The sequence below is a fragment of the Trichoderma ghanense genome, assembly GCF_004382785.1.
Source record: "Trichoderma ghanense strain CCMA-1212 chromosome Unknown scaffold_1, whole genome shotgun sequence".
Lineage (NCBI taxonomy): Eukaryota > Fungi > Ascomycota > Sordariomycetes > Hypocreales > Hypocreaceae > Trichoderma > Trichoderma ghanense.
The window spans coordinates 2,593,638-2,617,819 of NW_027395664.1; the positions used below are offsets into that span (position 1 = coordinate 2,593,638).

Consider the following 24,182-nt stretch of genomic DNA (forward strand, 5'->3'; position numbering starts at 1 on the left):
AAATAAACACAAAATGCTCACCCGATGCGAACAAACAATGCGCAGCCAATTGGCTTGCTCCTGGCTGTGTGGCGGGTTGTTTGGGAGACGGGCGACCGTCGTTCAGCCTGCCAAAAAGAGAAACAGCGCTAAAAGAAGGCGTCGCAGGTGGGGAGGGAGAAATATGGAGGCCGTGACCACACAAAGACCAACAGCCAAAGAGCGCTGTTCTCAGCGGTCGCTGCAGCTCCGAAGTGCCCAAGAAGCAGCTGGAGCTCAGCAGCTAAGGTGAAATGATCCGGGCAGGCGACGGTTGGGTCAGCCCGCTTCCACCACGGCGGCCCACTGGCAACGAGCTTGCGCTGGCCGTTCAGAGCCGCTCAAGCAACTCGATCCTAAGCGATAGTCGAGAAGGGGCTCAAGGAGAAGGAACAGAAAGTCGACCGCGGCAGAGAATGCAGAACGATCGATGGTTCCCCAGAGTACGAAGTACCGCGCTCAGCAGAGAGACAAGCGAGAGTAGGGGCGCTGGCAGCGAGCGACACGAGCCGGCGAAAACCGTTTCGGATAGAGGGAAATTTGAAGAAGCGATGCGATGCACTTCGCTCGCGACGGATGCAGGCGCGGCGAACAAGGTTCGCGCCGACTGTGAGGCTGTTGACGAAGGAAAAACACGCCGCCAGAACGAGAGTGAGGGAGAGGGTGAAGGACTGAACGAGAGACAAGATGAGCGCGGCCTCGTCCCCAGCGCTCGCAGAGATCCGGTTGGGTTAGGGGGGAGAGTTTCGTCCAGAGAGAACCAGAAGGAAAAAAAAAAGGCGAGTACCTGTACCTATTCCTGTCCACGAGCACGCGGGGGGGGGCGACTCGGGGCAGCATTTAGGCGGTGGTCTGCTAGGAGCCCGCAAGAAGCGCCGAGCCAGCGTTGGACGGCTTGGATCGATACGACATGGATGTCGGCTCAAGTTGACCTGCTTGTGCGGGATGCAGACGGAGGGGTACCTCGTACGTCCGCCCGGTAAGGTCATGCATGGCCCAGGGGTACCGCTCTCAAGCCCTTGCTGTGGCCTAGACAGCGGGTACAGGCGCGGTGCAGGGTACCTGCCCATCTGGTCGAATCCGTCTCGCTTGCCTCGTTCCTGGACCGTGATCTCGTGCTCTGACGCTTTTTCCTTTCTGCGGAGAATATCGAGCAGTTGTCTCGCTGGCTGCGGGGGCTTCCTTTTCCCTTCTGCCTTTTTCTTCCTCTTTTTCTTCTTCTTGGCGTCCCTTTTTCTTGTCGATTCTCATCGAGTTTCGATGTTTCAAATACCCCATGCACGGACGACATTCTCCACAGGTGTAATAAAAGACAACCCCAGCCAGTCGATCTCCCCATACAGTTGTACTCACTACCCCGTAGTACTCGATGGAGTTCCGATAGGTACTCCGTAAGGTAGGTAATAAGCGTAACACACGCGTTTTCTCAGACGGCCGAATGGGATTTGTGTGCCTTTTTGCTTTCGTCTGACCAGTAATCTCCAAGATCTGGGGTTGGCAGATTAGGACGAAGCATAGGTAGCTGATATGATTCTTTCTTCGTATGAGTGCTACCCGGGACATCAACGGAAGGATCAAACTCTGGCATTGTTGCCTGCTCACCGTGAAGGCTGGTCCCATCTTCTATTATAGTATCGATGTGATACGCGTATGTCCACCAAACATCCCGATGCCATCAACCTCAGTCGGGAAATTGCCTCGATTTGTCGTGCCGAGCAAGATTCACATTGTGGCAGCTCCAATTGGCAAGAGGCTTGCAGAACCATGCGCGCCTACCTTACCTAGAGATCGGGTGACGCCACGCCCGCTGCTACACGAGCTGCCGCTCAACTGGTTGCTCTTGCCAAACTCTAAATTGCTGGGACGGTGACGGGTGGCAGGCACGAGGTACCTCGTGCTAGCCTCGACTGTACACCTATTGAATGGAAGGTGCAGCTTTTTCTGTCGGACCTCGAGGTATCTTTGCCAGTCAGGTACTATACCTTAGAAGCAATGGCTCTCTCACCTTACATCACTCTGTATGTTTTGTTATGATTTCTGTCTTATATAATACTGCAGAGCTGCGTCAAATTCAAATTCTCCCTCCTTTTACAATTGCACTTTTCCGTCATGCAGTGTACGAAACGTCTTGAGCCGAACCTCACGAGTTGAGGAGATGGCCAACAGCAGATATACCAAGGCAAATTACTGCTACAAGGCCTGATTGCCTGGCAGTGGCGTCTTAGATGTCCGTCACCAACCCCCGAAAACCATCGATCTGTCAAATCCCTAGCTAGGCGAATCCTGCACTTGCCAAGCCGCTGCAGAGCTCGAGGAGGAATCATTGATGCGGGTTTCAGGTACACCGGACCGAGGAGTATAACTTCAAGTTGCACTTACATCTCTCTCCGTACCTGGGTATTTCAACCTAGGGTAAGACCGCCGGAAGCCTGACGAGAAACTGCCGAGTTCACAGATCCCTCGACTAATGAGAGCGCTAGTAGGTCGTCTCACCACGCCGTGATTGGAGCAATCAATCCAACATCCTGTACCCCCGATTTCACCATGTGACGACTTCAAAAGCTTAATACGGAACCTGCTTACACTATTAGTATAGTGGGTGGGCGGCCCAAAATCAAGGTTCAACTCGCAGCCGGCAAGGTGCATCCATAGCAGTGGCATCACCGAGACCACTCGAGCGAGTATCACTGCTCACAGCTCTTTCTCGCCGCGCAAAATACCGACTGCTGGACCGCTCGGGTTGTCTCTGGACTTTGACTTGAATATCGAGGTAGCAGCGCATAGCAGCAGCCACCTAGAGCTCGAGTTCAAGGCCTCATAGGCTCTACCGAACATTAACCAGATGTCATGCTGTGCCCTGCACATGAAATACTTCGTACGAGTACGAGACTTCGAGCTTCAGATGTTGATTGAAAGCCCCTGACCGGTGTTGCAGTTGGCGCACTGTCCGGCGCCAAGCTAGGCTCGGCCTAGAGTACTGCAGCTAGCATCGAAACCGCCCAAGAGGCGAGCATCCTAATGCACTCACTTGCAACGAGCCTTGTCTCTCCATCGAGCCCTGTTCTTTTTTTTCCTACCCACAATCTATTCCAGGCATGCATTCTGATTATTCATCTACCACCGGCATACACGACAGCCCGTGAATTCGTCGCACAACCATGGAGCAACAGAAGCCGACATATGCAACGGTAGGGAGGGCATGCAACCAGAGCCCGTTCTCCAAACCCGGAGATGCTGATAGAATGGGAGCGCCTACATCAGTTACGAGTATGACGTTGACGTGTGGGCTGGCTCCGGTCGACTTCTTCCACTGGTATCCATCTCTGGGCCGTTAAGCCGTGTGCACTTGATGTCGCCCATTCAGGCAGGGTGATGTGCAGCGACAGGGACCACAAAAAAACGACCCATTGATGGACGCTCTTATTCCGATGTGCTGGGATGGGGGAACGCCAAGGCCATTGCCCTGTCAAATACGAGGCCACTTGGTGGTCTGGCAAAAGGGGGCTCCGCCGAATCACGAGCACAGTGCAGGCATTCATGGATGTGTTCGGCAAGATCTGTTGCACCATTTGCAGTGCTCAGACCCAACTCTGGCTCTTCTCTCCCCAAGAAGAGATTCTTCCCGAGGACTCTTACGGCAACTACTACCACCACTGGGCAGTAGTCTTGAGAATCGATCAATGGACTCGGACGGCGTTGCTCCATGCTTGAAGTGTTCAGAATGCTAAATCAATCCTCAAGCCTCAGGAGTAGAAAGAAAAGAAGAACACAGCAGTTCGCAGGGCGGTTCTCCAGTGAACGGTAACACGCCCACCTGCTTGCTGGACGACTGCACGGGCGATGTGCACGAAGGGGCGGCTGGTACCCATGTGACCACAGGGCATTCCACCATCTGCACCGATTATGAGAAAATTGCCACCGTTGGCTTCGATTCGCTGGAATAGAAGACCAAATGTTCTCCTGTCACGAAGCATAACAATCAACTCAACCCTGGTATCAACCAGGTTTTTCAAGGACAAGTGCCTCGCGCATTACCTACCTGTGCAACCTAGGTAGTATCGCCAAACGGCAGCTAGATCCTTCTAATACTGCATGGATATCTACACACACTCTTCACGGAGGGCCTGGCTTGACAGTATGCAGTGTTTGGATGCTGGGCGGTTAGGAGTGTAGCTGAGGACGGACTCACCACTGCACATTTGGCACATTGCTGCAGTAGAAAGAGCTTGACCGCCAGCAAGGCGCCTTCGCAGCACGCTGACTGGTGCAGGCAACGGCAGAGCTGAGGAATTATCGGCTGAAGCGCTCACTCGGGCGGTACGGAATGCCGACAACATACATCCGTTCCAGACGAAGCAAACTCGCTGCCAAGCAGGCTGCATGCGCACACACCCAAAGGAGCATCTCCACAAGACGCTGTATGCTGTCGAGTGCTGGCGCAAAACGGGTAAGTCGCACTGAGAGGCGCACCACTATTGCGATGGCGCCCTGAGATTGCAAGCCATATGCCGGATGTCAAGGGGATTTGCCTGGATTAGGGTTGCAGTGTTGCCATTCTGTCCAGATTCGATCACAAGGGCGGCTTTAAGGAAGAAGCCGGCCCTTTGGCAGGATCTTGGGCGGAAGTCCAAAGATGCGGGTGGCAGCCTCGCTTCCCTTTGGCGGCGATCCATTCTTTGGTTCGAAACCTTTTGTCTTCTTCCATGTGTTCTTCCAACGGCCATCCCTGATACGCTTTGGACAACCCTAGCAGACAGTCGGCCTCAGGGATTCACTTGGTAGATCAAGGGTTGTCTAGACGATGTAGGAGGTGCCGCCAATTCGATATTTCATCCCATGTCCACGAGAGTCAGAGGAAGCATACATACATACACGAGAGCTAAAAAAAGAACAGAAAGAGGAACAATTGGGGAAGAAAACAACAGAAAGGTTAGACAAACGCAGGGACTGAGAAAGTCCATTGGGGAAAAGTGGAAATTACATGGGGTCTGAAGTGCTTTGCGCTTAGGAGATGCAGGTGAAGAAGAAGAAGAAGAAGCAAAACTCACTCCGTGGCCGGTACAGACACCGGCAGATCTCCGCCGCAAAGGGGAGGTAATACGGATCACTGGGCGAGACCTTTTTCTGTACGAGGTTTGGCAGTGTCGGATGACCAGCGAGTCTTGGATACGACGCGGTATGATGCCACCATGCTAATGCCATGCCATGTCACGGAAAGGGGGGGCGCCCATTCTTGATGTAATGGATGCTGGGAGAAGGATCTTGGCGGCGTTCTCGACATATATGCGTACGCACACAAACGGTGTGCGAAAGCACGAGGCCCGATATGTCCCCTTGAACGGCACCGACTTGCAGGCAGTGGTTGGACGCCATGGCGGGACGGGATTCCGGGGTTTGGGCGTGGCTGTAGCCCGCTGCTCCAACTTGAGGCGCAGAACGTCGTGTTTCTCAGATCCAGCGGCATGGCACCGCGAAGCCGGCGTCCCGTGCCAAGAGAGGAATTGACTGGCGGTTGACCGCGTTGCGTACGTCCTTGTCCTCGTACTTGGGACCGTGGCCACAGAGCATGCCGCACTTGTACGAGCAGAGGGGGCTCGCACGCAATATGGGTACCAGTATGGGTACGCCAGTAGGAGTATTACAAGTGCTCGTCTTGGGACGTTGCATGACGGGGCCGGCAAGAGAAGGTTACGAGCCCAGGGTCTTCGGGCCTGCGTCAGACGTGCATGCATCGACAAAGTCTGTACGAAGGTGCACTCGTGCTTGGCAGGAAGAGTCCCGTTGGAAGGCCCGCACCAGGCAACGCGTGTGACTGCGCCTTTGATGCACGAGCATCCGCTCCAGCCGCGACTCGGCGATGGATCAACCACTTCACTCGGTCAATGGTTGAGTCGAAGCGGTTTCGACACCTGCGAGCTCGTCTGCGCCCCGGTTGCTTGATCGTCCTCAAGGTCGTTAGTGGACTCGACATTATGGAGCCTGGCCCTTGGCATTGACGCAAGAGCCTCTTTTGGCGCTGCGGCTGTGAGTCGGGGCTGATGTGCAAGTTGAAGCTAGAGGCCGTCTGCGAGGGCATGGAGAGTTCGCTAGCTGCTTAGTTGTTGAAGCCTAACAGCATGGCTAGACAGTCAACGCCATCGGCAGGATCTCGAGTGTTTCGAGCACATATGCAAGACCGATATTTCGTCCCCCTCTTGCGAGAGGGGCCACGTATCAAGGGGCACTGGGACGCAGCCCAGCCAAGGCTCAATCGCACTCAGCTGGAGCCTCTGCTGCCTCCCCGACCGTTGTCTGTCCGTTCGACTGAGGCTCTTTGTCCCGGTGCTCGTCCTTCCCACTGGGTACATGTAGCTCGGCGCTTCTGCTTCCCCTCTCGCCTAGCGGGATGATGAGGCTCTCTGCTCGGAACAACCCCACCGCTCTAGCATTCAGCTTTGCTGGATGGAAGCGATAGCACGGAGCTTATAGGCAGTCGGGGTCGCTGCGGCAGCCTTGGAGCTGAACTTGAGTCAATGGCGTGCGTCGACAAGGCTCTTCTCTGTCATCATGCCGCCCCTTGGACTATCCTTCAATTCAACCAATTTCTCCGTGCCCTTGCGTGGTGGTGGGCTCAGCTTTGGGGTGCTCCGTGCCTGGCTTAAGGGCAACGTTAAAAGGCAAGGCTGGTCCAATTGCTGCGAGGAATTGGTGGCAGCCATTCGAAAGCTCGACGACGACTGGCGCGTTGCCGAAGACGGCCGCCCACCGAATCTGACTGAATCGCCCGCTGGCCGAATTCAAATTGAGTTCCAGTTATTGATGACTTTTCTCGGCTGAGATCTGACCTGTGGGACGCACCCGTGCTGGGGACCTTGCCTGTAAGAGAAGCACGACGACGCATTAAACCCTTTGCGAGACGCTGCTGTGCAAGCCCAAATCTGGAGGCGCTGAACCTTGCCCACACCCCGTATCGCCCGCCAAACTCTACCCCCTTATTCCCGCTACTGCATTTCGCGCCACCGCATGCCATGGAGGGGTGCTGATGCGATGGATGCTAACACCGACCTCAACAGGTCCAGTACCGTAGCCGCAGCAGATTCCTGTTATGGTGGCTGCTCGCAGGATTACTTCGTGTGGAAGGGCCCCTTACACAGAAAGCAAGTAGGTGCTGTTACTCGACAGGTGCGAGCCTCGAGACACCTCTGGAATCCGAACTCTCTGCCTGTCCAGCTCCAGTATCACAGGATCGACTGACATTTAGTATGTGGAAACTCAAGGCACCCGACTGGAAACTTCCAATTCGAACAGCTTCGAGTGACGCACAGCACGAGCGTGGAGTACAGGCACTTTCAATTTACAGCGCGCTCCAGCTGCCCGGACACCCACATTGAAGGTACCCGCTGCCGGCGACCTGCAACCAGCCCGGGCGGCTCCCCGTCCAAGGTACCTCGCGGGCTGCTAGTCTAGTGCTTCAGCGCCTGCACCCTCGCTGAGCCGCAGCGCTCCCTCCACTTTAACTCATTTGGTAGGTACCGGGACCTGGCCTTGTCTTTGCCTGTCTCGGGCTGTGGAATTTTCCCTCCTTCGCTGAATATCGCTGGCTAACCCTCCCCCAACCTGCCTGGCAGCCGCCTCTCCTCCTCCTCCACCCCCAGCCAGCCAAACCTCCAGCTTCCCGCGAGCTGCTGCTGCTGCCGGGCCAGTGATTTTCACCACCGCCATTCACTCGCTGCATCTCCTTGCCCTCTGGCGTTTGTGCGCGCCTTTTCCTCACGCTCCGGTGCCAGCTTCGCCGTCGCAGACCACATCAGTCGCTCGCTTTCTCCGCTGCGTCTAGACGCCGCACCACCGACTAGAATCGCAGGCTTCGGCGCGCAAGAGAGCTGCGGTCGACACCGACAGAGCACCTGCTGCCTCGAGAAGAGAGAAGATTGAAGAACACCATCGTCTGTCATACGACCCAAAAGGAGAGAGCAGAAAAGAACAAGGAAGGAGACCAGTCGCAGCGCCAGCGGCCTTGCTCTCGCATTCGTTTCAGGATTCGCCAGCAACCGGCGTTCGTTCAGCGGCAGCCTCTTCACGGCTTGACATACTTCATTGCTACGGAACTTTCACTTTCTTCTCTGTGCCTGGACGACTTCGGACGCTTCAGGACTCGACGAGGCTTGTCACAACGTGGACGGCCCGTCCGCCACCATCATGGCCGCAGTTACTGCCTCGCCGCCACCAACTGTGGCTTCTCCCGGCTCGCCCAGCCAGCGAGACTCAGTTTCTATTCCCCAGCCCCTGTCGCCGCCGAGGAAACCAGTCGCAGGAACTGTGCGCAAGCCTCTTCCATCGGCAGCGGCGCTTTCTGAAGTGGCAGCAGTAGCGCCGTCGCCGAAGCATGTCCCGGTGACGTCTGACAAGATGCATTCGCGGCTGGATAGCTGGAGCAAGCCGCTCGATCTGAACCTCGATCTGAGTCTCAACGATGCGCCTCAGAAGCCAGAGACTGAGCTTGGCTCGCATCAGCAAAGGCCTCATGGACAGGAGCCTTACGCGGAGCTGTTGAGCAAGCCTGCCTCTGGTGGTCTGGACTTGCAGCTTCCATTCATCGAGACCTCGAAGCAGGAGTCATCCAAGGATGGCATATCCGGTCCCGCGGCCGACAAGAGCTATCAAAAACCTGACCGTGCGCCACCGCCCGCTCCGATCGCAAAGGTAGCCGACAGAGCTGAGTCAACTGCTGCCGGCTCTCGGGGTTCGTTGGGTAAAGATGACATCTACAGGAACAGCCGCGAGTCCGATGAGGCAACAAATACTTCTCAAGAGCCCATCTCATTCAAGTCTTCGGCAACGACGAGCGCAAGCTCGCTATCAGGTATCAACGAGGGACCCGAATACCTGCCTGACGAGGACTCTCCCGGTAGCTCGATTATCGAGGGCAACTTGCCTCGAGGCCAGTCGTTGCAGCACCTCCAGAATCGCAGGCAAGATTACCCGAAACGCGTGTCGAGTGTACCGATTGAAGGCATCCACACTCCATCCAACCCAGAGCTGGTGGATAGCGCAGGCAATATCAGGCGCCACCTGACTCCCATGTCTAACAACGTGAGCAGAAGCTCCCTGCCGCGCCCTCAGTCTGCCTACTCGGTGCTCTCAGATGGACAGCGAGGCCGCTCGCCTGCCTTGATGCCTGGCAACTCGCATATGCGCGCCCCCTCGGTTCAGTCGCGGAAGTCGCCTGATGTCCGCCAATCAACATACGTCGAGCTTCTCAACACGCCTTATCCCCAACAGGCGCCGCCTCCCATCACGCTGGACAACTCTGGACTTCGAAATGTGGTGGGCAACAATGCCTCGCTGCTCAGCGTCCAGAAGACGCTCGAGATGTACCGCCAGAACGTCAAAAAGACAAATGACCTTGCCGTTCAGTATTCCTTTGCCGTCTTCCTCATCTCCGTGGCCCAGGAGCAAGGTCTGGACTTTTCCGACCCCAAGGGGCGCAAGCACAACCCGCAGCCGTTCCGCGACCTAGACAGCCCCATTGTCGAGGCCACCGTGGCCAGCCCCGTTGAGCTGGTCCGAGAGGCTCGACAGATTCTGCAACGCCTGGCCAGCGCAGGCTATCCGTTTGCGCAGTATTACCTGGCCGATGGCTTCGCCTCTGGTCTCTTCAACAAGGGCAAGGAAGACTACAACCAAGCCTTCCCTCTCTTCGTCCTTGCCGCCAAGCACGGCCATGCCGAGTCGGCATACCGCACGGCTCTCTGCTATGAGTTTGGCTGGGGTTGCCGGAAGGACCCTGCCAAGGCGGTTCAGTTCTTGCGCTCCGCTGCCTCCAAGAGACATCCGGGCGCCATGACCCGCCTTGGCAAGGCGTGCCTTTCCGGGGACCTGGGCGAGAAGAGGTATCGCGAGGGCATCAAGTGGCTCAAGCTGGCTGCAGAGTCTGCCGACGCGCAGTACAACGCCGCCCCTTACCACCTGGGATGCCTGTACGAGACGGGCTATGGCGACGACATATTCCAAGATCTCAACTATGCGGCCGAGCTGTTCACGCAAGCCGCAGAGCTTGGGCACCCCGAGGCAAACTTCCGCATGGGCGACGCTTACGAGCACGGGCGTCTCAACTGCCCGCGAGACCCGGCGCTCAGCGTTCACTTTTACACGGGCGCTGCCGAACGAGGACACGCCGCCGCCATGATGGGCCTGTGTGCTTGGTACATGGTTGGGGCCCCGCCCATCCTGGAGAAGGACGAGGAAGAGGCGTATGAATGGGCTCGCCGAGCGGCCGATATGGGTAAGTTGGAGGCGTTGCACTACGGATACGTGCACTTTTGCGTCAATTGCGCCTGCTAATCTGAGAAAATAGGCTACGTCAAGGCGCAGTACGCTGTTGGCTACTTTACGGAAATGGGCATCGGATGCAGACGAGACATCCTCGAGGCCAATGTTTGGTACGTCAAGGCCGCAGACGCTGGCGACGAGAGGGCCAAGCAGCGGCTGGCCATCATCCAGGCAGCCGTCAGCGGCAAAGGAACTCCCATGGAGGTTGCCGCTCCGCGAAACGGCAAGCTGGCAAAGGGAGGCAAAGATGACAAGGACTGCGTTGTCATGTGAGAAGCGAACAAGAGAAGCGAAGAGGAGAAGAAATCCCATAATACTACACGCGGGCGAAAACTCGGGGGGAAACGGCATAACATGAACAACAAGAGCAAAACGACACGACGTTGATACAAACAAGCGAGCTTGGGTACCTTTTCCGGACGGCTTCCTTTCCCTTTGGATATCTTAGAGACGGAGTTGTCTCTCACCACAATCTCTCCTTGATAATCTTTTTGGCCTTTCGAATCTTTTGCATACCGGCATTACTCTAAACTGATAATTACGAGTGTGGCCTCCTCAACGACGTTTACGCCAAGTTTTTCTTGTGGCCTACATGCTTTTTTCGAGCGCATACCCACTATGCTGCTATTTTCTGGATCGGACCGTCTAGAACACACGAGTTGGAGCGAATGAGGCGAGACGAGCGAGTTGAGAGGGAGGCGCCGAAGGGGACAAGGAGAGGGATGGAGTGGGAGCCGAAAGGACCTCGGACTTGGGGACCTTTGCCCCCTTTAACGAAAATTATCTTGGCCAAGAGGGAAGAAGGAACAAAACAAAACAAAACAAGGGTTGATACAGCAGGCATATTGTTACAGTTGACTGAACTATTTCCTTTTCGTCCTGGGTATATACGAGAAGACGAGACGAGGGGAGGATGAGAAGCTCCCGGTCGTCTCTGCTTAATGTCTTGTATTTTTTTTTTTTTTTTTCACTTTTCTTTCCTGTTCTTTTTTATCTTCTTTCTTGCCACTTCTTGCCATGATTGTCTCTCCTTTTGTTTGTTTCTTCTTTTACTTGATCTTGTCCAGGGCGGCGCTTTGGGAGTTGCATCTGGGTATGGTTATCTGCTGTTGAGTACCTACTGCTGTATTTTTGCGTTGTTGTTGTTGGAGGGAAATAGCAAGCAGGAGCAGAAGCAGAAGCAGAGCAGAGCAGAGCAAAGCAGAGCAGAGCAAAGCAAGCATACATAATTGAGGTGATTGCATTCATCCTGCTTGAAGCAGATTGGTACATGTCACATTGCATCTTGTCTCGATACAAACGTGAAATAGAGGGTATACATCGTGAGAGGCTTTTTTTTTTCTTTTCTTTTCTTCCACGCTGCATGGATGGCTTGCTAAATTATTATTTTTTCCCCCTCTTCTTAAAACCTAACCTGGTAATGAATGATACTTGATCGTCATGCAAGGCATATGACGGCTCTCATTGTAGATTGAGTCGTCGTCTTGTTGCTCCTTGTATCGGAGACTTTGTGTGAGTTGCCTCTGAAGTTGAACTGTCGATAGTCCCCGTGTCACGAATCGAATGGCATCACAACGTCAAGGCGCCTACCTACTACACCTACTGAGGAGCACACAAGGACCTCGGCCAACACGGCTCCCATTGCGAACCGGAAATCGCCGAACATCACCAGTCATCAAGCATTTCCCTAGGCGGTAGCACAATGGTGGTGGACACGCCTGTTCAAAGGGGTGGCTGAAGGCGCAGCTTTGCTTGGGGTTCGTTCTTGGGAGAGGCCGCAGAACTACGCATGAATTGTCCTGCATGGTGGTGCATGGCGAGGACATCATGGGACCAGAAGATTCTGCAGCGCAACAACATGCCCTGTCCTGTCCTTGAGTCGTCGCACAGACTGGTTGCCCCGAGGACCTGGCGACATGACATGGTGGGTGGGCAAATCTTGCAAAGCTTGGTCCAACCCAGACGACCCTGCGCCCATGGCATGGCATTGCGTCAAATGAGTCGCAAAACGAAGGTTGGCGCTGATGAGAAGAGGAGGTCGCAAACATGTCCGCAATGACAAACGGATCGAGATTCCCCGAGCGTCACACCGCGTCTCCATCCTCCGACGCTCGGTCAGATGACGGCATATTCCCGTCTGTGTAAGGGACGTTGAAGTAAGGCTTTCTGCGGGGCGAGGGCCGTTGCGGTCTGTGAAACAAGTGAACGAAACGAGGCATCACGAATTAGCTCGTCCTTTGTTGGGCCACAGGTTCAATGCGCTCCAGCCTCACAGTGCTTTTTACAAACTGCCGACTCGGGACGAGGCTGGAGTTGGCGCGGTGAGGTCGAACTTTTGGCGCAGACATCTGGCAGACGTCCGTACAGTTGTCCATAAACGACATGTGCCGTCACTGGAGCGCCTCGATTGGACGGAGAAGGAAAGGGGAGTGAGTGCCTGGCAGGACAGCATGTGGGCTGTATCGAAACTGCGTTGATAAAATGTGAGGGTACGAGCAAAAGGCTGGGCCGGCGCTTTGCACCTTGACACGTGCGGGTTGTGCAGCTGGGCCCCTGCAAGCTCCACAACGTTGAGCCCATGATGGGGTCGAGATCATGGCGGTTGAAGGAAGCCGGCTGCAGAGCTCCTGTTTCTGTGTGGAGATTATAGAGGCTTTGGAGCGCGACAATGGTTGAGCAACTCTGAACTTGCTAGTACAAGGCATCAGCCATGGACAACTCTGGCGATTCTCTCTCAAGCGTCGACCGTTCCATCGAGACGGTTCCATGATATGCAGGTCAAAAGCCTCGGGGTCCCCCCTGACGTGCAATTTGGCGGCTGTGGCTGCAAGCTCTTTAAGCGGAATATGAGGAACAAGGGGGGGGCTGGTCGCTCGGCCCACAGGGCTGCGAGGCATCATTGGCCCGAGTTTCCAAGGCTGCGTCATTAACGGGGCGCGTCAGAGCGCGTCAGACACGCGTTTAGGCGCGTTCACATCGTCACCGGATCATGACAGCGGCGGGTAGATCGATAACTAAGGTACGAGCTTGGTGTGCGGCAATTCCTGGTAACCATGACGGGCAGAGAGGGGGGCCGAATTTCGATGCGTTTCGATCAATCAGGCGGTCGAGTTGGTGCGCAGAAGACAGGGAGAAGACGGTTCTTGCAGCGTCAAACTGCAAGCCGTATGATGCTTGTCAGAACCGAGGCCCCAAGGCAATACTGTAGTAGTTGTCCAGCTATTGACAGCAGGAGGAAACAGCATCCTCCCTTCGGCTTGTCAGCTCGGCTTGCGCTCGTCATTCTGAGCCACTTGCACGCAGGCAAGACAAACACGCGAGTCCTCCCAGGGAGAATCTGCAACCATGACTTTGACAACTAACACAGCTAGCGAAGGCCAACCCATTCATCAGCTAAAAGGAGGTGTCGAGATGGAAAGGGGAAGAGGGATCGAGATGGCGGAGGCCTGCACTCCTCACAAGGACTCTCGGACTCTTGGGGATAACCATCGTATCCTAGGGCAGGGTGAGCAGTTCCAATGTTGAGGGAGACGCTGACTTCATTGATGACGCTACTGGTATCATGCCCATCTCTGTCTTGAGGGACAATCGGGGACGGTCGAGGCGGTCATCGTCATACGGTAAGAGCAGCCAACAGGAACACACGGGACAGAGGAAGCGAGAGAAGCACATGGAAGAACAACAGAACCTGTCAGCGGCGCATCCTGCCGGAACCTGGCCCGGGATCTGCACGTTTCCTTGGAGTAAAGAGTAGGTCGATTCGCGTCCGGCACCAGGACGTTGGATGGTCGTGTACAGGACGAGCAGCATTCTAGCTCTCATCTCTTGGCCTAGACTGTAGAAACGTCATTGGACAAAACGATCGGTTTCAACTGATCAGCTCTGCCCACGTCCTTGGCAATGCTGGTCTGCCGGCAGCCCTGCTTGTCCCCTTGATGGGAGTGATGGCAAGAGGAGTGAGCTAACAAGGGCGAGCCGTGCCTCTTGGTCCGGTGGCACTAATAGTCATGCCACACCTTTGACGGTTGTTAGGCCGTAGCTACAACAGTGTGTGTGGAGAGATACATAGAGAGGGGAGGCGGAGATGGTGCACGAAAAGACAGCGTGTAAGTGTAAAGTGGCCGAGACAAGAAGAACATGTAGGTGAGGATGGGCCACAGCGGTTGTTGAAGAAAAGGGAAAGGAAAACGAGAAGAAAAAGGCGCGAGAGACAGACCTAGAGAGGGAGAACTAGCACTCTTGGCTCACATCGACTTGCCTGCCTCCTCCTTTCTTCTCTCTCGCATGGCTCCTGTCTGCTAGGGCGTTGCCGTGAGACGGCGCTGAAGACAGATCCCCCGCAATGCTTTGCATATGACGACTCAACAGCCATCGATAGCTCGGCCGGATCGAGACAAGCCCGGAGCCTTTGGCGAGGGAGGGCTAGAAGGGCTTCGACAGCGAGGGACAAGGCGAGACACGAGGCGCAGAAGCGGCCACGGAGAGATGCTCGCAGTGTCTTTCTTGTGTGTCCGTCCGTCATGCGGCACAGTGTTGGAAGCTGGAGTGAGGGCGGCTCAGGAGGGTGGGATTCGTACTGTAGGCTCCGCTGGGTGTTGCACCGGCGCATCTTGACCCTTCGTGGCCCTGCAGGGCGCGTGTAAAGTGCTTGCATGAGGACGCTGTAGGCGGACTGACCAACTGACTGGGGACTGGCGAAGAGACAGACGAGCTTGGCAAGAGAGTAGAAACAGAGAGGCGGAAGCGAAGTCGCGGGGGAGGCGGTGCAGCTGAAAGCATCACATCAGCAGAAACAGACGAATGACAAGGTAGAAGCATCACGGCGTCACGATACGTTTGATTTGGCCCGTGCGGACGACGAGATGCAGATGCACGGATTGCCGCAAGAGAGATGAATGGGGAGAAGACGAGGAAGCAATCAGCCCTAGAAAGAGAGGAGAGGGAGGGAGAGAGAGCACAGAACAATTGCATCTTGGGAGGAACCAGAAGTCGGGCGTTGGAAGAACAAGTCGGGATGAGACGAACAACTTCGAGGTACTACTCGTACAGCCGCATTTGGACGCTGTGGGTCCAACCCACCGGGAGAAGGCGCCTGACAGCGCACAGTGCCAATTGAGTTCGTGTGCTTGCTCAGAGACGACACTGTCTGTGCCTGTCTCCGGTCTCCTTTGCGTGTAAGTGAGGTACCCCGGCTGTAGGGCGCCTCGTGCAGGATCGTCGCTGTTTCACATGGCACCCACGCATCCGGCGCGCAGCTGGTGCGCTGGCAGGTACAAGAGCAGGGACGCAGGAGATACCCACGCGATACCTGCAACCCTCAGACCTCATGACTGCAACTCAGCCCGCATCCGGCCACTGTTTCATCGCACACTGTGCAGCGCAAGCACACGCACCCAAGGCGCTGCCACCCCTGCCCCAGGGCAGCGAGCTGGCCTCGTTGAGGCTCTCCCCCTGAAAGGACAACCCCCCTGTCTGCTGAAAAATTGGCGCCTTGGGTTCAGGTTGCTGCTTGACTTCTCGATCCCTTTGTGTATTCTCGCACGGTGCAGCTTCCGTGAACCACCTATTCTTCGCTCTTCTAGCCCTTTGACCCTCCCGCTGCCAATGTCTCTAGCGCCTAAAGGGTCCAGACGGATGCCCTCTAGCCCTGCCAGCACTTCAGCGCTAACCCGCCGCCTAATTCCACTGCACAGGGCACCATCGCCTTAGCTGCTCAGGCCCCCTAACCCGGGCTGTCTCACCCGTTATAGCCCCCGGCCATCTGCCCCCCCAGAGGCACTGCTCAGCGCTCATATTACCTGCGCCTCGCCCTCCCGCTTCCCGCATCTCCAAGCTTCTACAACCGCGTCAACAGCAACACTCTTTTACAACATATTCGCCCGACTCACGGCTGCTGACATCCGATCGCCATTCACCAGTCCGTTTCACACTTACAAACACCGCCTCAGCGACATTCACTTGTGTCCCGTCGCCTCAAGTCACTCGACTTCTGCCTGCTGGCTTATCTGTACGCGCATCTGAAGAGCCAAAAGTCGCGACAACAACCACCACAACACCACACGCATCACTTCAAGCACTGTCGAGCGCCAACACGCAAAGCCGCTCCTCTCGAGAGAAAACCATTGAATCGAAGACACCACCACCACCACCAAAACGCGCCTCATCAGACCAAACATGCTCCTCCCATCCGCCTTCTCCTGCGACGGCGGAGCGCAAGCCACGCCTCTGCCCCGGTCCCAGCCCGCGCGCTTCGCATCGCCGCCCTCGAGCCCGTCGACGCTGTCCTCGGCGCAATACTCCATCGACAACATCATGAACACCTGCCGCTCGCTCCAGTCCCTCATCTCCATGACCGCCGCCCCCGTCGACCACGGCGCGCTCGCGCCCGCGCCCACCCTGACGCAGCTCCCCACGCCGCCGCTCGCGCACGCCCCGACGCCCATGAAGCTGCGGCTGCGAGCGCGCCCCCCCGTTGTCAAGGCCGCCGACGGAAAGGGCGACGAGACGCCCGTCGCGAGGAAGAGGATCGCCAGGCGCGCGCCCCCGCGAGGCGCCAACAAGCGCCGGCGCGCAGACAGCGACGACATGGGGCGCGACGACGACTACTCCTCCTCCGACATGGACACCGAGGCCGAGCTGGACGCCGAGGCGCTGCGCAACATGCCCTCCTTTGCTATTACATCGTCATCGCCGCAGGCGCCCTCGACGCCCAAGCGCGCGCGCATCTCGCCCGAGCAGCTGCCCCTGGGCCTGGAGCGGTCCGACTTCCACACCGTGCACCTCATGGGGGGCGGCCCGGCGCTGGACCAGAGCGCGCGCAAGCCCGGGACGGACGTGCAGGTCGAGGCGGACGGCGCCGAGTGGAGCGTCGAGGACGACCGCGTCCTGGTCGAGCTGGTGCTGGAGAAGCTCAAGCTGTCCAAGATGGAGTGGCAGGACTGCGCGCGCAGCCTGGGCAAGGACCGGCACAGCGTCAACCGCCGCTGGAAGAGCCTCGTCATGAACGGCGACATTGGCGTCAAGACGAGGAGTCGCCGGGCGAGGCTGCCTTCTTCCTGGCGGTGACGAACAACCATACCCACCATCTTTTACGCGATTCTCCTCGTGTCGTTTTTTATATCCTTGTGTTTTATTCTTTCGTGGGAACGGAAAGGCGTGGACTTTTTGATCAAAGCTAGCGGTGTATTGTTTTCAACTAGTATGTCTGTCTGTACAGTCTCTTGGATACCTCCTGTTTCCTTTGTCTTGGTTTTACCTGTCAAATCAACCGACCAGCTCTTTGTACCAACATCACACATCATCTTATCTCTCACATCCTGTCAATCTCGGTCTACCATGTACTACAATACCTGTCACAACAGCGCATCATTGGGGGAACAACTGGCGTCGATGGGGAAAAAAAAACCAACGGACACTTGGGGAGGGCAATCAGTGCCACCTGGCACCTATCCGTACGCTGTTTCGAGTGTCTTTTTACTTTCTTCATTAACCTTCTTTCTCTCTTTTTGGTTTTGTTTACTTGAGGCATTTCGGATATTGGATGCCCTTTGGATATCATTCTGGGATTATCATCACCAGTGGCAGAACTGCTACCTGCTGCCTTACCTACTACCACTTACTTACCTTGGTACTTGTTACTACTACCTTACCTTACCTACCTTATTACAAGCTGAACCAGCATAATGAAAAAATATGATATAAACTCACCAGCCGTTGCCATGTTGTTATTGGTAAATGACATGTACCGTCTATATCACTGATAAATGAGGTAGGTAGTCAACGAGCTTAACCAAACAGACCGCAACAAAACCCAACTCTAACCCAACCCCTTCCTTTTTACAAAGGAAAAAGGCAAAAAATGTTGGGAAGACCATCAAGTAAACCAGGAAGAAAAGTCAAGGAATCAGCCACGTTTTGTCTCAGCCTCCCCCACGTATAAAAAAAAACCATCGTCGTCATCGATTGTACGAGTAGAAAAGGTCTCAGACAAAGGAGTTTCCAGCCTCCTCCTCCTCCTCCTCCTCCTCCTTCCTCCGCTTGGCTGCCCTTTAACTAAGGCAAGGGAGGGAGGGCAAAGATCTCGATCGTTTTCGTTTTGCATCTTACTATTAGAAGTCAAATCGATGTACTGCAGGGCATGGATGAAGTGGATTCTGGGAAGACATCTTCTTGTTGTGTATGGCTGAGTTGGAGTGGTTCGTAGAGTAGGGCTCTTGTATGTATAACCGAGCATCTGCTCAGAGCAGATATCCTCTGTCTTGATGAGTGAATGAATGAATCAATCAATGGGCATCAGGTTTCCTCGGGAAGAGCAAATGAACACGAATCCAGCAACGGCAAAACTGCACAGCACCTCCCTGATCTCCTGAAAACGAGACGAAGAAGAAAAGGGGGCACTATCGCTCTCATAAAGGGAAACTCGAACTCTCAGGCTCCAAACGTATCGAGATCTCGCCATCGAAACATCATGTGATCTTACGAGCAATAGCAGGGAGCCTCTTAGCAGGCCACACGTACTCCTTAAAAAGTCACCGTTGTGTCTGCTGCTCCCTTCCGAGCTCACCCCGATCTCTCCTTTCTTAATCAGTCTTCACGTAACGTAGTCTTCGTTCGCGTTCTATATCTAGCCCACCTTGCCGCCTTCAAAGCCACCGCCCTCCTCTCCCTCGAATCAGAGATGAAAGCTCGTAAATAGACACCAAGCTTCTCATGCCATCCATCAAGCATATTACACGCATCCCTTACTCCATCCTCAAAAGCACTGTATCATGCATGAATGCATGTACCGAATCAATACTCATCAGATCATGTCCACCGCATGACTGACCAGCGCATTCGACACAAGAGTATATAACCTATAGAAACAATAAGAAGAAGAAAATAGCAAAACACGCTCATGGTGCCAACATCCATGGGGCCGAAAAAAAAAATGAATGCCGGCAACGCTCAAAACGGAAACGGACTGCCCTCGTCCTACGGGGGCGTCATCTGCTCCTCCATCATCTTGCGCACCTCCTGCTCGAGGTTCTTGCTCGCGTCCGCCGCGCTGTCCTCCTCGTCAACCGCCCCCGTCACCTTGTTCGCCAGCTCAATCTTCTTCTGGCACGCCTTGTAAATCAGCTCCTCGATGGTGTGCGTCGAGATGAGCCGAATCACTTCGACGTCTCGCTTCTGGCCCAGGCGGTGCGCGCGGTTCTCCGCCTGGATGTCGTCCTGGGGATTGTCCGACTGGTCAAAGATGATGACCTTGTTCGCCGACGTCAGGTTGATGCCCGTGCCGCCCGCGCCCGTCGTCAGCAGGAACGCGGGGATGCTCGTGTCTTGGTTGAACTCGTCAATCAGCGTCTGCCGCTCAGACACATTGGTGTTGCCCATGAGCACGCGGTGATCGATGCCCTGACGCGCAAGCACCTCTTGCAGCAGCTCAATGATGCGTGAAAACTTGCTAAAGACGAGGACTCGGTCGCCATTGTCCTGGTACTGTTTCAGGAGCTCCAAAAGCTTTCGGATTTTGCCGCTCTCAAGCTCTGTTGTCGCAGCAATGTCGAATTCCTTCAGCAGGCGGGGGTAGTCGCGGCACCAAAGGTGAAGCTCGAAATCGGACGAGTTCTTGAGCTCCTGAATAAGGTGCTTGATGTCCGGCTGATGAAGCTCGGATTGGGGGAGCCTGTCCATCAAGATCTTGGCCATCTCCGTCACCTTGTCGTCGCTAAACTGGCGGCGGAAGAGCAGAGGGTGCAGCGCCGCCTTTCGCAGCTGGATCCACACGTTGTTCTGATCGTTTTGACGACCGCGGGAGCCTCGCGCGGTACGCTGTGACGGTTCCATCTTGAACAGTTCTTCGTATTCATCGTATACTTGCTTTTGCTCCTTGGGCATGTCGCAGTGAACAACGGTGCAGATCTTCCGGGGCATATCGGACAGGACCTGGTCTTTGCGACGCTGAAGGATAAAGGGTTCGAGGATTGTCCTGGCGCGCTTGACTCGTTCGCTGTACAGGAAAGCGCCGTTGGTGACGTCGCGGATCGTGACCTTTTGGCTGAAAATGTACTGAATCTGGTTCATGTAGCCGTCAAAGAGTCTGGGGTTGATAAAGTTGAGCAGTGAGGTCATCTCCAGCAAGTTGTTCTGTACTGGGGTGCCTGCATGTGATACCGTTAGCATATCGAGCGGCCTATCCCAAGTCACTGTAGGCGAGACATACCTGTCAGAAGCATCTTCCAAGCAGACGGAATCCGGCGAAGGTCCTTGTAGATCTTGGTCTCTGGGTTCTTCATCTTGTGTCCCTCGTCAAATATGGCTGCGTTGAGGTCAAACGACCGCATGGCCGCAATGTCCTCCTCCGAGTTGATCTGCGAATACGTCGCCAGGACGACATGGTAGGCGTCAGGATCGTTTTCAACTTCGTAGGCAATCTCGGCACGCTCGGACTGAGACCCTCGGTATCCTATGACGGATAGGCCGGGCGCAAACTTCTTGAACTCGCCGAGCCAGTTGTTGTACGTGCTTGGGGGCACGACGATCAGGTTCGGCCACGGACGTCTGTCTTTGGGGCTCTTCTCGTCCTCCTCGACCAGGTGGCAAATGAAGGAAATCACCTGGCAGGTCTTGCCCAGACCCATCTCGTCGGCAAGGATGCAGCCAATATCATAGTTGTAGAGGACCGACATCCAGTTCAGACCATACAGCTGAAAGGGTTTCATGACGCAGTGGCCGTCCATCAGCTGCGGCTGACGAGGGACAAGCGGCTTCGAGTACTTGGTGCTGCTCAAGCTCGTCGGAGTCAGGGGGCCATCGTCGTCCGCGGGAGTCGATCGCGTGCTGCGTTTGTTCTGGCCAAACATGTTGAGGTCCCACGACTCCACAACGCCCTTGACTGCCTGGCCCTTGATTTCGCACTTGGCCACGACCTGATCTATGGCGGTCACAGCGTCCATGAACACTTCGACGGCATCCACGACGGTCTCTCCGATGCTGATCTTGGCGGATTTGCGGGCACCAGGCTTCTTGTTGACGCTGACTCTTCTCGCCTGCATCAAGTCGGCAAAGGGGCGCTTGTCGATGATGGGCTTCAGCAGGTCCTCCTTCATGCCCGTCATGGCGGCCAGCTCCTGAACGCTACTCTCATTGATACACACAAGCACCTTGTCGTCGTCTTCCTGTGACGCCTCGGGGGATTCCTCGGCCTGGTACGAGTCCTCTCTTCCATCATCCACCAGGTCTATAACCAGCGGATCGTCGCTCGACACAGGCGCCGGCGCTTCCTCCTCATCAGGCTCAAGGGAAGAAGCACGTCTCTTGCGCAGTCCCTGAATAAGCCGTCGTCTGGGCGGCGGGGGCTGCGGCTTCGGAGGGCTCGACGTGATGGAAGTGACGGAAGGCGAAGAGGCACGAGGGGCCTGTTTCGCGAGAGCGAGCATCTGGCCCTTTGATACGAGTCGTCGGTTGGCAGGCTGAGCAGCCGATTTCGAAGCCCGGGGCTGTGCCTGTCGCGGCACATTGCGCTCCAGCCAAGCGATGGTGTCGTCCAGGTCGTTTCTGCACGCCTTGAGCGCCTCCTTGACCTTGTCCGACGGGTATCGCGCGCCAAAGATGTCAAATATCTGCCGCATCTTGTTCCTCGTCACCTCCTCGTTGGCGGGCGAGGCAGGCTTATACGCAAAGTTGGCAATCTGCGCCTTGAATTCGGTAGGCCGGATGTTTCCCCGCGGAGGCGTAACATCGTCCTCGTCATCGTCCGAAATGAGATCGATCGGCTCTGGAGTTGGTTTCCGCGCAGGAACAGCAGAAGGTTGCGGTCGAGGAGGGCGGAAGACGGTGCCGGCGGGCGCCAGGCGAGAGCCCAGTCGCGTCTGCTGCTGCTGCTTTGGCTGAAAGGGCGAAGACGCGGGAACCTCGATGACGCTGGGCGCGGGCGACGACGACTCGGGCATCGCCAGGCCAGGACGGCCGAGGATCTGGGTCGCCTGGGTGGCGTCGCGACCCTTCATGAAGGCGGACGGCGAGCAGGGGATGGTGTCTCCGGCGAGCTCGTCCATGTCGTGGGCGGGCAGCGGGACTCGTCGAGAAGGCGTTCGCGGCACGATGCCCAGTTGCGATAGTGGCGGCAGTGGAGACGAACTTCGTGCCATGATGTGAAAGAGGGGAAGAAGAGGAGGAAGAGGAAGAGGAAGAAACGAGGAATTGGCCCTCAAGGGGAGGGGAGAAAAGTGAAAAAGAAACCTCCAAGACAGCAAAGTGAAGAGTCGACAGAGAGACCCGCAACCCAAATGCAAAGCTGAGATGAAAGTGACACAAAAGTGAAGAGCAAATGAGAACAAATTCAAATCACAGAAACGCTCAATGGCACGACCAGAAAAAGAAAAGAGAGAAACCAGGGACAGCCGCTGGCCAGATCTACTAATGTGGCGTATCGGAATCGGTAGGCGTTTACCCCGTGCTTTCGTAGGCGTGAGGTTGTATCAATGGGGGGAGGAGATGGAGGGATGAAGCCCGGTCAGTGGCCGCCACATTGAAAGTGGCACTTTTTCTTTGGTTCTTTTTCTCCGGCACCAAATTTTCGCGACGATCCGAGACGCGCCGTGAAGTGTGAACACCAAGTCGCGAAGTCACATGACCACTTTACTGCTCTTGAACTGGTTCAAGCAAGAAGCGGAAGCTTGCGAGGACAACGTCACCTTCTTGCTGAGCGCGGAAAGAGACGACATCATATTTTGCAATCTGTCCAACAATAGTAAGCGGAAAGGCTCGACTTCGATTGTAACTCATCAGTAAGGAGCAGAAGAAAAGGCACACGGACAAGGTCAATTACAAAAGACATTTACCCCAGCCACGTTACCCTTCTATAACAGCTGGGACCCTCTTCTGTCGAGAGCTCCATCATTATACCTCCTTTCATATCTCATTGGGCCCAATCTCACCTACCTATCTCAACTCAACCTCACCTCATCACTTCAGCCCTCCACCATCAACCTCCGAACAACACGACAACACTCACCCTCACAACCAAAAAACACAATACCAGCCAAAATGGCAACCCGCCGCATCATCGCCTCCGAAAAGACAATCCTCGAAAAAGACGACACCGCCCAGGAGAAGTCCAACATCAGCCCCGCCGTCCCAAAGTACGCAATACACCTTACTCACTCACTCAAAACACCCCATATCAAAATAGCAAAAGGAAATACCTACACATCTCTTCATATCCCTATACCCTCATCCATCAATTATCTATATTTCCTTCCTTCTTGTCTCCTGAACAATGTACTGACACATGAAACAAGAGACGTCATCTACAAGCTCCTCGGCTTCTCCGCAGCCATGATCATCATCCCCATCGGATCCTACTTCATGACCGTGCACACAATCTTCAACGGTAAGAACTCCTTTTCTCTCTCACACTTCTTGTGAACCAATTGGAATCTTGGCTTTTAACCAACATTCGCATTTCGTAGGAAACTCATCGCTGGCGGGCGGAATGGCCGCCGTGCTGGCCAACGTCGTCCTCATCTCTTACATCATCGTAGCCATGAAGGAGGACCAGACGGATCTCCAACAGGGCGGCAAACCCGACAGCAAAAAGACACAGTAACCACTTCATGTCTCACAAAGTCGCGTCGTATTCATCACAACAGCACACTTCACTTTGCATGGCGCAAAAAAGGAGCAATCATGTCCAACTAAAGAGAAATGAATTCAAAATAAGAAAACACGAAAGAAATAATCGTCTCCTATTCATTATGTTTGTAGAGCCCGTCGCCGAGACGGGCTGATCTGGTCGTCCCTCTTCCGGGAGACGTCGTCTATATGCCACAAGGAGCGTGTTGACAGGGGAATGCAGTGGCATCACTGCC

General features: G+C 55.3%; 5 protein-coding genes across 5 annotated transcripts; 3 read left to right on the top strand and 2 right to left on the bottom strand.

Annotated features, from left to right (window-relative positions):
- Nucleotides 1–8,196: 8,196 nt before the first annotated feature.
- Nucleotides 8,197–10,602, top strand: CCMA1212_002254 (Protein SKT5; the record flags this gene model as incomplete). Its single annotated transcript, XM_073699643.1, has 2 exons — nt 8,197–10,282; nt 10,355–10,602. The coding sequence occupies 2 exons, from the start codon at nt 8,197–8,199 to the stop codon at nt 10,600–10,602; spliced, it is 2,334 nt and encodes a 777-aa protein (XP_073561897.1).
- A 3,943-nt stretch (nt 10,603–14,545) lies between these two features.
- Nucleotides 14,546–14,983, bottom strand: CCMA1212_002255 (uncharacterized protein; the record flags this gene model as incomplete). The annotated part of the gene is made up of 1 exon (XM_073699644.1): nt 14,546–14,983. The coding sequence occupies one exon, from the start codon at nt 14,981–14,983 to the stop codon at nt 14,546–14,548; it is 438 nt and encodes a 145-aa protein (XP_073561896.1).
- Nucleotides 14,984–16,503: 1,520 nt separating this feature from the next.
- Nucleotides 16,504–17,394, top strand: CCMA1212_002256 (uncharacterized protein; the record flags this gene model as incomplete). The annotated part of the gene is made up of 1 exon (XM_073699645.1): nt 16,504–17,394. One exon carries the CDS (start codon nt 16,504–16,506, stop codon nt 17,392–17,394), a length of 891 nt encoding a protein of 296 aa, XP_073561895.1.
- A 1,908-nt stretch (nt 17,395–19,302) lies between these two features.
- Nucleotides 19,303–22,460, bottom strand: CCMA1212_002257 (ATP-dependent helicase fft2; the record flags this gene model as incomplete). The annotated part of the gene is made up of 2 exons (XM_073699646.1): nt 19,303–20,471; nt 20,534–22,460. The coding sequence occupies 2 exons, from the start codon at nt 22,458–22,460 to the stop codon at nt 19,303–19,305; spliced, it is 3,096 nt and encodes a 1,031-aa protein (XP_073561894.1).
- Nucleotides 22,461–23,358: 898 nt separating this feature from the next.
- Nucleotides 23,359–23,920, top strand: CCMA1212_002258 (Vacuolar ATPase assembly integral membrane protein; the record flags this gene model as incomplete). Its single annotated transcript, XM_073699647.1, has 3 exons — nt 23,359–23,453; nt 23,613–23,704; nt 23,784–23,920. The coding sequence occupies 3 exons, from the start codon at nt 23,359–23,361 to the stop codon at nt 23,918–23,920; spliced, it is 324 nt and encodes a 107-aa protein (XP_073561889.1).
- Between the last annotated feature and the right edge of the window lie 262 nt (nt 23,921–24,182).